The sequence below is a fragment of the Staurois parvus genome, unplaced genomic scaffold (genome assembly GCF_062004578.1).
Source record: "Staurois parvus isolate SC_StPar_1 unplaced genomic scaffold, SC_StPar_1.0 ptg000415l, whole genome shotgun sequence".
Taxonomy (NCBI): domain Eukaryota; kingdom Metazoa; phylum Chordata; class Amphibia; order Anura; family Ranidae; genus Staurois; species Staurois parvus.
The window spans coordinates 2300766-2312723 of record NW_028318211.1 but is presented as its reverse complement, the minus strand read 5'-3'; the positions used below and the strand labels follow the sequence as shown (position 1 = coordinate 2312723).

At 40.2% G+C, this 11958-nt stretch overlaps 1 protein-coding gene across 1 annotated transcript; it reads left to right on the top strand.

Moving 5' to 3' along the window:
- Position 1: 1 nt before the first annotated feature.
- On the top strand, positions 2–10080 carry APEX1 (apurinic/apyrimidinic endodeoxyribonuclease 1). The gene is made up of 5 exons (XM_089687029.1): positions 2–120; positions 2509–2621; positions 2699–2871; positions 5168–5360; positions 7133–10080. The coding sequence occupies exons 2-5, from the start codon at positions 2567–2569 to the stop codon at positions 7645–7647; spliced, it is 936 nt and encodes a 311-aa protein (XP_089543155.1). The 5' UTR covers positions 2–120; positions 2509–2566; the 3' UTR covers positions 7648–10080.
- The last annotated feature ends 1878 nt before the right edge of the window (positions 10081–11958 follow it).

Here is an 11958-nt window from a genome sequence, read left to right as displayed (position 1 = left end):
GTCTGTGTTGTGTGTGTTCCTACGTGTTTCCGGTCTGCAGCGCGTGGAGCTTCCGGTCCGGTGTCTATTGTGTTGTGTGTGATCGGGCTGCAGAGGGAGAGCCGGACCAGGGATCGGTAGGTGCACAGGGGATCGGCTATGGAAACATAATGTATACACGCACTGTTCTTGTGTGGGGGTGTATGGTGTGGAGGAATCTCATACTCCAGCATGATTAGCCATACATTCATTGCATGCTGTCTGCAGCCACATGGGCTAAACAATGGCTGACACTACAGTAGATGAAAACAATGCTTTACATGTATGCTGAATATCCGATCTGACCTATTATATGGAGAGAGGAAGGTAAAAAGAGAGAAGACAAGACATCCATTATAAAATCTGATCCAGTTATTATTATTCATATGTTTTACATGGTGCATGGCCCAGATTATTATTATACAGGATTTATATAGCGCCAACAGTTTGCTCAGCGCTTTACAATATAACGGGAGACAATACAGCAACAATACAGTTCAATACAAGAGGGATAGGAGGGCCCTGCTCCTTGGAGCTTACAATCTAGGAGGGAGGGGCTACTGGTACAAAAGGTAGTAACTGTGGGGGATGAACTGGTTGGAAGAGTAGAAGGATAGGGCAGGATAGGATCTCTAAATTGGCCTAGGGAGAGGTGAAACCTTAGTACACAATGTTGTGATTGTTGATATGTTCACTAGGCAATTTGTAGTCCGTAACCATTTTAAGACCCGTGCTTTTCTGACGATTTGTTTCCATGTAAAAATCTGTATTGTTTGCTAGAAAATTACTTTGAACCGCCAAACATCAAATTAAATTTTTTTTGAAAAATACACTTTTATGAATTTTAATGCACAAAAACACAATATAATACCCAATGGGTTGCTAAATGGTAGGATAATGTTACACTCATTAAATGGATACCAAGCATGTCACTTTTTAACCACTTACCCTTCAAAAGATTTACCTCAACTTCCTGACAAGTCCATTTTTTTTTGCGATACGGCGCTGTTACTTTAACTTACAATTGCGCAGTCATGCTACACTATATAAATGAAATTTGTCATTTTTTTCCCCACACATAGAGCTTTCTTTCAGTGGTATTTGATCACCTCTGCATTATTTTTTGCACTATAAGCAAAACAACACTGACAGTTTAGAAAAAAAATATTTTGCAATACAACTTATCCAATAAAAAATAACAATTTTGTCACAATTTTAGGCTAAATATATTCTGCTACATGTCTTTGCTAAAAAATCCCAATAAGTGTACATTGATTGGTTTACGTGAAAGTTATAACGTCTACAAATGGTGGTGTATAGATGCTGGATTTTTTTTTATAGTAATGGTGGCAATCAGTGACTAGTGGGACTGCGGAGGGCATTCTGACGCTGGTGATGTCAATTGACTGTCATTGACACCACCGGTGATACTAGTATAGTGATCAGTGCTAATAAAAAGCACTGACACTGTACTAATGACACTGGGCAGGAAGGGTTTAACATCTGGGGTGATCAAAGGGTTAACTGTGTGTTAGGGAGTGATTTTGTTATGTACTGTGTTGTGTTTTACTAAGCAGACCTGCTGCTTTCCATTTCTCTGCTGTGCAGAGGGATAGAAAGCAGCATGTCCATGCTGACAGGAGAGAGATCTATGTTGTTTACACAGAGATCTCTCCCCTCTCAGCTTCTCCGACGATCACCGAGTCCCGGTCAAAAATTGCCGTCTAGAACCCCAATCGGTGTGATCAGATGCTTTCCCAATTTAAAAATGGGGCTGTTTACACCTGGTCAATGAATGCTCATTACTTTAGGTTTCATGTACCATAGAGTTGCTTAAAACTTTTCCAGTTTCTGATTACCTTGAAATTGCCGGCTGGTCACTCAGGTTTCCCAGTGGGACAGGAGAGCCCGAGAGAGCCACGGGAGGGGGGATGTCCCCTCCCACTACCTGTAAAAGCAATCCAGTGGCTAATTCGTTTCTATGATTGCTTTTACAAGAAAGCTGACCATCAGGTCTAAAAAAATAATTCTGAGATTATGCCTGCAACTGCAAGCATCATACTGGTATAACCACTTGAAATCCAGTGACATACGGGTATGATCATCAAGTGGTTAAAAAAGAAAAAAAATTCTGTTCATGCTTTAGGCCTCTTCAGACATCATTAAGGACCTGTTCACAGTGAGAAATTTGGAATTGTTGGTAGAATCACAGCGATTCCAAATCATGGCAAGATGCATGTTTGGGTGCCATTATCAAAACACGCAGGTGATGAGTGGAGGGTCAATTAAGTAAAACTGCTTTTCGTGCCCCTAGACCTAAATAAATATTTAACTCATGCAGCATTGGGGTAGCTCCACATTAAGGGAGGGTTTTTCCTTTTCTTGGAGATGGGCTTTAAAATACTGGTACTTATGGTGGTTATATTTGGCTGCTTGTTGAGAAGAGACATAGAAGTTGGGTTGACATTTTTCCGTTGTGTATGCAGGTAGAGCATTCAAGACGATCCGTGCTCTGTTTTGTGTGCGTCTGTTTTCTGTCACCACCAGAATGCCAAAACGTGGGAAGAAGGAGGATGCCAAGAGTGAAGCTGTGCAAGATGAGGGTACGTACAATGATGGCCATGTACAACAGAACAGGGAATTGTCTTCATTTTTCATCATATCCATGTATGCTTTTCAGAACCAGAGAACAAGAAAGGGAAGAAGGGAGGAGGAAAGGATGCAGAACCTGTTCCAGTGTATGAGGATGCTCCTGATAATTTGACTTCTGATGATGGCAAGAAGTACACATGGAAGATAAGCTCATGGAATGTTGATGGAATCAGAGCATGGGTCAAAAAAGAAGGTGTAAATGTGAGTATCTCTTTGTAGCTACTGTACATAGCAAGGTGGAGAATTAGAAAGCAGTCTCTGATATTCAAATTATCCATTCACAGCAAAAAAAAAAAGTATTATACTTGCATGTCTTGCCACCCTTGCCTAGGACTTCCTTCTCTGCAAGAGCTACACCAACCAAAGGATCTGCAGTATAACACACTCCCAGGTGTGTTGGATGCTTGTTTCCTCGTTGCATACTGTGGTCCTACCTGCTGACTGCTTCATTACAATAGTGGCCTGTAGTGACTTAGCAGCCAATCATTGGAACCACAGCATCAGCAGGGTACCAGACATCCAACACTCATATAATTTCCAGATACAGAATATTAAGTGGTTGGTATAGCTCTTCAAAATAGCAAATGTCCAAGGCATGGGCAGCAGGACAGGTAAATATAATACCTTTTCTTTAATCGCCCCCCGCCTGCCATATAAGGTAATGACGGGCGCAAGGCGGTTCTCTCGTTCTGGGAGGACATCATATGACGTCCTCCCACTCTAACTGCGGGTGGGTGGCTCTGGGAGTGCGCAGCGTGGCGATCGGTGGTGCGCTGTGTCCCTCGGACACAGCGGATCACCGATCAACGGAAAGAGCCGAAGATGTCGGCTCGGTCATGTAATTAGCTGTGTCCAATCACAGCTGATCGCATGTAAATAGGGAAATGCCGGTATCGGCATTCTCTGCTCACGAGCTGTCACGCTGACCGCTTGAGAGGAGAGGAGAGCCAGTAATCGGCATTCCTCAGAGGGGACATCCACACTGATCATCAGGGCACTGATGATCAGTGTAGCCCCAGCAGTTCCACCTGTCAGTGCCCATCAATGCCAGCTGTCAGTGCCCATCAATGCCACCTGCCAGTGCCTCATCAATGCCACATATCAGTGCCTACCAGTGCACATCAATGCCACATATCAGTGCCCATCTGAGCTGCCTTTCAATGTCCCCTATTAGTGCCAGTCAGTGCCACCTATCAATGCCAGTCAGTGCTGCCAATCAGTGCCGCTTATCTGTGTGCATCAGTGCCTTCTGTTAGTGCCCATCAGTGCTGCCTAACAATGCCAGTCAGTGCTGCCTATCAGTGCCATATATGAGTGCCGCCTATCAGTGATGCCTGTCAATGCCCATCAGTGCCACCTACTAGTGCCTCCTCATCAGTGCCACCTATCAGTGCCCATCACTGCAGCCTCATTAGTGCACATCAGTGAAGGAGAAAAAAAAATCACTTATTTACAACATTTTATAACTAAAACTAAGATAAAACTTTTTTTTTTTTTCAAAATTTTCAGTTGTTTTTGGTTTGTTTTGCAAAAAATAAAAAACCCAGAGGTGATTAAATACCACCAAAAGAAAGCTCTATCTGTCTAAAAAAAACTGATAAAAATTTCATGTGGGTACAGTGTAGCTTGACCGCGCAATTGTCATTCAAAGTGCGAAAGCACTGAAAGCTGAAAACTGGCCTGGGCAGGAAGGAGGTATAAGTGCTTGGTAGGCAAGTGGTTAAAAAGGTTTTTTTTCTTTAAGACAAAGCCAATATAGGGCATACACCTGACATTGATAAATAAAAAGGATACAGAAGTTACTGAAAACTGTCATTTATGAGAAAAATTCCCATTATGATTGGGTGCAGGGCAACACTCTTCCTACTACCCATAGTGTTTTGCTTGCTGCCTGCATAATGGGAACATGTGCATCTTCAGCTTAACCAGCAAGCCAGAATTTCCACAGGAATCTCAGGCTTCCTGGTTTACTATACAGGAAACCCATCATGATAGAAATATAGAAACTGACAGGTTCCTTGGAAGACTGACACACTTCTGATATATACTAGAACAAAACGGCAAGAAAAGTAAGACCCAGGGATACTTTGCCAGGGCTCCCCACTGCTCCTTTCTCTGTGACAACCTTACTTAAACCCCCAATGCTGGCTCATGTCAGAAGCTAGGGGAAGCAGTGATGTTCTCCCTCAGCCATGTGACAGCGTGTGGCTCTAGCAATTGGCTGCTAGACCCCAGCACTGTCACATAATTCCCCCGGAAGCAAAAATATCAGATATCGTCACTCGCTGTGAAAGAGCAGGACTTGCAAAAGGGCTTTTTTGCAAAGACGCTGACTCAATTTGCTCTGAATGGGCAAAGTGACCGTATTCTTTAACATTAGTGAAATTGGTGTTAAACATTGAATATTTGACAATGGACTGTGTTTATTCAAATGTTTTAAATGTAGTATCTCCATAGTGTATTTCTTATAACAGAGTAAAAACTTTTTTTTTTATAGTGGGTACGAGAGGAGGATCCTGATGTCCTGTGCCTGCAGGAGACAAAGTGTGCAGAAAAATCCCTTCCTGCAGAAATTAAAGACATGCCTGAGTACCCTCACAAATACTGGGCTTGTTCTGATGAAAAGGAGGGCTATAGTGGAGTGGCAATGCTGAGCAAGAAGAAACCTCTAAATGTCTCCTATGGCATTGGTATGTGAAATATTTACATTTCTTCACAGTGGAATTTATATGTAGTGTGTAGTTTAAAAAAAGATTTTAAAGTGGTAGAAAAGTCCACTTTTTGTTTATACCTACAGGTAAGTCTGTAATATCTCCTGATCGTGTACCATTTAGGAGATATTATTATTATTATACAGGATTTATATAGCGCCAACAGTTTGCTCAGCACTTTACAATATAACAGGAGACAATACAGCAACAATACAGTTCAATACAAGAGGGATAGGAGGGCCTGATCCTTGGAGATAATGACTTTAGTAGCAGCCAGTGACGTTACTGGTGCATATGCACTGCTCCCTTAATAGATGGCATGCTGTTCCTCCCATGCACATTTGCAGGAATGGTGTCATGGCTGAGCCATTCAAATGGCCAGAGCCTGTGAACCTAAAAGGAAAACCGGTTTCAGATGAAAGCCCTGTCAGCAGTGACAACGTGCCGCTGGAGAGCTTTGTTTTAAGGGAAGTCTCTAATGTTGGCATTATATAAATCCTGCATAATAATAATAGTATGTGACACGTACTAGCACTTTATGACATTATCATACAGGGGCAAATTTTTTTTTTTTTTTTGCAGTTTACTAACCGCTTTAAGAGAAACTTCAGTGGTTTGGGATAAATGTTATTTTATTTTTGGTTATAAAGTTTTTTTTAACTGGTGGTCAAGACCTGTGTAATACAGAGATCATGTCCATTAAACTGTTGTCATGGAGAATTGTTTTTTTTTTTTTAATAAAGCAGAGTGAAAAGCTGTGTGTGCTGGTCTGAGCATAGCATGGGGAAGAACGAGTCAATGGTCAGATTCATTCAGATGTGTTTGTAACACAAAATAACAAAACTGTGCTTGTGGTATAACAATAAAACATTGAAGCAAAAAGCTCACACAATTTTGGAAACACAATAAATAACTAAAATAGCAAAAAAGTGCAGTACTAAAAGACAGCTAATTCAATAATTGTGAGTGATGCACAATTCAAATTAGAATAAACATGTGAACAATAAATGAATCTAAACACAATAATCCTCATACACCAAAAACTCAGTGCATTAATCATAAAGTACCTAGTGGCGTGTTGTTATAATGATCATACACCAAAAATTCCATGCGGTAAGTAAAAGGTGCAAAAAGCATGTTGCTAGAACACTCAAAATGTTTGTAACACAGGAACTAAAGCTGGCTCTACATTTTTAAATACTTTTTGTTAAGCCTACGGTTTAAACAAAAAAAAAAATCTAACAAATTCCTGAATCCACACTGTGCAGCACAGCTATTGTATTCTGACATCTGTTGCCTGTCAGAATAGCCAAATAGTTCACCCAATGGTTTTCCATCTGGCTCCTTTGATTTTTCAGTGAAAAGATGTTGGGCAGGAGGGTGATGACAGGGCCTAACACAGTGCAAATTGCATCCAGTTCATCCGGAACGGGCCTAAATTTGATCAGTGTTTAGCCAACTTAAGAATAGACAAGTAAATGTGATAAGGAGTTTTTTTTTTTTTTTTTTTTTTTGCTTTTTTTTTTTTTTTACCTGTGTGCTAGAAAGGAAAACGCAAAATAATCGTATGCAATTTTTCATATTGATTTGTAACCTCGCTAATCCTAAATAAATAAAAAATGTACCTAAGAGAATTAAGATTTTTTTTTTGTGTGTGTGTGTTTTTGCCCTCACTGTAAAATAGGCATATTTGTTTAGGTTAAGACAGCTTTTAAAGTTTTGTGCTTGTCTTTTGTGCTTTGTTTCATTAGGAATTGAAGAACATGACAAGGAGGGCCGTGTAATTACTGCCGAGTATGAGTCCTTTTACCTGGTTGCTGCTTACGTTCCCAATGCCAGTCGTGGCCTGGTACGCCTAGATTACCGTCAACGGTGGGATGTAGACTTTCGTGGTTACTTAAAAGGATTGGACAGCAAAAAGCCACTTATTTTGTGTGGCGACTTAAATGTTGCTCACCAAGAGATTGATCTAAAAAATCCCAAAACTAACAAGAAGACCCCTGGTTTCACCCCACAGGAACGGGAGGGATTTGGAGCTCTGTTGGCTGAAGGCTTCCTGGACAGCTTCCGTGAGCTGTATCCTGACAAGCCATATGCCTACACCTTCTGGACCTACATGATGAATGCTCGGGCCAAGAATGTTGGCTGGAGATTGGATTATTTTGTCCTGTCAAAAGCCTTGCAGCCAGCCTTGTGTGATAGTAAGATCAGGAGCAAAGCTCTAGGAAGTGACCACTGTCCTATAACCCTTTATATTGCTATATAACGGAATTAAGTGGTTACTACCTGCATTCAGTATATGGGCATTTATCTAGTACTGTGGCTACTTAATTGTGACACAACATGGCCCTCACACCAGATACTTGTCCATTATACATGGTTCTAGAAATGTAGTTGCTCAGTTTAAACTCGTGCTCCTGTGAATAAGTGTTTCTTCTATATACAACCAATATAAAGCATGAAAAGTATTTTTGCTGACTAGCAGGAACCCATTGAAATATAGCAGTCAGGACCTTGTTCTTTTTTCGTTTGGTCCTTTTCAGGTCAGTTCTTTTCTTCATATGGTCATGCAAGTGAGTGTCCAAACCTCTGAAGAAGCCAAACTTGATGGTGCTTTCTCTTCATGCAACTGCCAAATAGGGATACATTACACGCTTGTTCCACTATAGTGCAGTCAGCAATGAGCCTGAAACTGTGGTTTCACTACCTCCTAGCTATAGTAAATTGAGGAGCTGGAGCTATGACTCGTTCAAGGAAATCTGTACCAAGACATATAAGAAGGCTGCCATTGCTGAACACCTCTGGAAATGCTAGCTGCCTGGCTGTCTCTGACTTCATCACTTTTCAAGTCAGTGCTTCAGAAGGTATCAAAGCTATTGTGCCAGTATAATAGCCAGGCAAGTAGCATTTTCAGAAGTAAAGTATGGCAGCGTCCCTTTTGGTTTTCTTGCAGATTTCCTTTAAGTCAAACTGCTTTTTAAAGTGAATATAGCAGCAGCTTAACGAAGCCAGGTGCATGAAGTGCTGATGGGGTTTTCATGCTATAGTTAGCATTTGAAAGCCACATAATTAGTGTAAATGAAACCATAGACTGGTTTGAGATTCAAAACGAGTTTTTGATTTACCAGGGTGCTTCAGGATACTCTGTTCCATTGTGTTCTTGTTACTGTAGCCTTTTCCCAGCTTGTAGTTTTTATACATGCACTGGATACACATAGCTTGCCTTTTTTCCTAGTTTGTCTCTGCCCTTTCTGAATATGTTTGATTTTTAGTTCAAGTGACAAAACTGTTTTATAATAGTTGAGGCCAAGATGTACTTCATGCAACTTCACGCTAAGTTATCCTATGTTCAAATTGTAATAATGCTTTTGTCTTCTTTGTTCAAACATACATTTGACTGGTCAGATAATTAGCAGCAGGTTATGGAGAGTGAAGTTTTGTTAGATCGTACAGACCAATCAAATGTTCTGACTACACTAAAACCTGGGTGTCTGAGTCACTGAATACCATTGTTTACAAATGTGTCCCTACTGCTGATTATATATTGATAAGACTAGAGTACAATGCTAAAAATGGCATCTGCTTTCTCTGGAATGGGGCACACTTCAATCCTAAGCTAGGTCTTTAGTTCTGCTGGGCTCCCAGATGACAGTAAACACTTATCAGAGGATAAAACACTATCTCTGTCAAGTTTGGGTGAACTGCTCTTACTCTTTCTCATCATTTGTTTTCTCTGCATCCACCTCAAGAGAATTATCAAAAGAGCTGTATATTTTCCTTTTGTGAACAAAATAAATGGGAATGACCTATAGATTTATCATGATGGTGGCCTGGTTTATTAGCTACTTATTGTCTGCCTCCTGAAATTCTGTCTTTCCAATGAGATTGGCCGCATTAGATGCACAGTATAGGGGGGCATGCATACAGGTGTATTAAAATATTCTCATCTACAATGGATTTTTCTGCCAGAAATATCAGTGTAGGGCCTCTTACACACCGGTGCCTGAGCCCATTTAATATAAATTCCATACATTTTTTATGCCCCTGAATACTCCTCTAAAATACATATCTAAGCCAACAATGTGCATGGACACTGCCTAAAAAAGAGCTATGCTAGAGGCATAAAAAATGGAAAATGCCTCTAAAAGTGGACTTTTTTTCTCTCCATGATTGAGGTCTAGTAAATATTTGGCCCAAGTCTCAGTCAAAGGATAGTGAGCCAACTGAGCAGTGCATGCTGCCATAGGAGGGCACATTTATAAGAGAAGAGAAGCAAGTGGCAACATTGCCCAGATGTTTGATATAACTAAAAGCTGCTTGGTAAACCTTGCCAGTCTTTTTGTGTAATATCTAATCCTTGAAGCTGAAAATTCATGCTATCTAGATAGTGTCAAATATTGCTTGCTGGCTCATCATTCTCTGTGCTCTACACAGCCATTTTTGCAGATTTGTAAAATTCAGGTGAGTTTGCTGAATTCATGATTTAACATGTAAATATTGTTCATTAATTAACCATTTTCAATATGGAGAGGTACATTTGGGTGAACATTTTTTTTTTTACCTGTAGCACCTGTAGTTTGAAAGAGTAAACTGTGCTAAAAAGTGCACTGTGAATAAAATTAGTTTTTATACTGTATCCTTTTAAATACAGAATACTATTCTGTAGTATATACTAACATAATAAAATTGAAAATATTTATTTCTTTTTTTGATTTGGAGTCTGTGAACATGTTTAGTATGCTTACCCTGCCAATGGCTTTAAAGTTTGTGAGACAGATCAGTTATTATGGTGTTTTCATTCACTCAGAGGTGTGTGTGTATATATATATATATATATATATATATATATATATATATATATATATACCGTATTTTCTGGCGTATAAGGCGACTGGGTGTATAAGACGACCCCCTAATTTTCCAGTTAAAACATAGGTTTTGGGCTATACTCGCCGTGTAAGACTACCCCCCTTCTGAGGCAACACCATTTTTAAAAACTTTAAATTTTTTTAATTGAAATGGTTATGACTTACCGGTACTTAAAATCCTTCAAAATCCTCATGTTCATCCTCTGACATCATAAGTTCATGAATGACATCTTGTGATACATTTGTAAGACAGTCATCATATGGATCAAATTCCAAATCAGATGGTTACCGCTGGATGTGCGGTAATATGGTAGCTTCAGCTACATACAGTATACAGTATATATACAGCCTGCTGGATGTGCAGTAATGTACATACGGTATACCGTGCTGAGCCGAACTGGCTCAAAACAAATGTCCCTATGACAGAATAATCTGTCATCCCGCTGGATGTGTGGTATATACAGTATACTGAGTATATACCACTGTAGTATATACAGTATACTGAACCAAGCTGTTTCAAAACGTACTGGTACGTCCCTACGGTAATCAGACCGCTGGATGTGTGTATGTACAGTAGCTGAGGCTACATACGGTATACGCTGGGCCAATCATGGCGAGCCATGTATTCTACTAATGAATAAAAAGCCTGCTCGGATTGGCTGAGGTTGTGACATCATCAGCCCACCTCTCTGACTCAGCCAATCCGAGCAGGCTTTGTAGTCATTAGTAGAATACATCACTCGCCGTGATTGGCCCAGTGTATAATGTATGTAGCCGCAGCTACCGTACATACACGTATCCAGCGGGCTGATTACAGTAGGGACGTACCGGTACGTTTTGAAACCGCTTGGCTCAGCGCAGTATACTGTATATACCGCACATCCAGCGGGCTGACAGATTAATCTGTCATAGGGACATTTGTTTTGAGCCAGCTTGGCTCAGCACGGTATACTGTATGTACAGTATTACCACACATCCAGCCAGCTTGACCCAAACAAACTCAAGGTTCACATTTTATACCCCGCATATAAGGCGACCCACAATTTTTGGGGTATATTTGTAAGTATAAAAAGTAGTCTTATACGCCAGAAAATATTGTATATATTTCAGGTACTTATATAGCGCCATCAATTTACGCAGCGCTTTACATATATATTGTACATTCACATCAGTCCCTAACCCTCAAGGGGTGTACAATCTAAGGTCCCTAACTCACATTCATACATACACATACAGGGGACAATATAGACAGGATCCAATTAACCTACCAGCATGTCTTTGGAATATATGTCTTATATATATTTATATATTCCTGTGAACGTGCTACTTAAACTTTTAGATTGTGTTATGTCTTCAAAAAGTGGTGAGATACTGTGGGACTGGACTGGACGTCAAGCTTTAAATTGGGTCATGTAAACTTTAAAACCAAGACTAATGATAGCCAAGGAACCAGCAGACATACCGTAGGTGCACAAAGAAAGGAGTAGGCACAATGCATAATGTTCATACAAGCTCTTGCGGGGTTACATTTATTTTGGTAAACGCTAGTTGCAGAGGGACGGGGCTTGGTAATTCTCCTGGAAAAGGATGTAGCAAAGCAATTCAATAATTGTAGCTACATCACACTTGTACAACAGATTTATTACAAACGCATTGTATTTACAAGATATATTACAGGTTTACAAAGAAATCAGACTTCAAAAAAACAA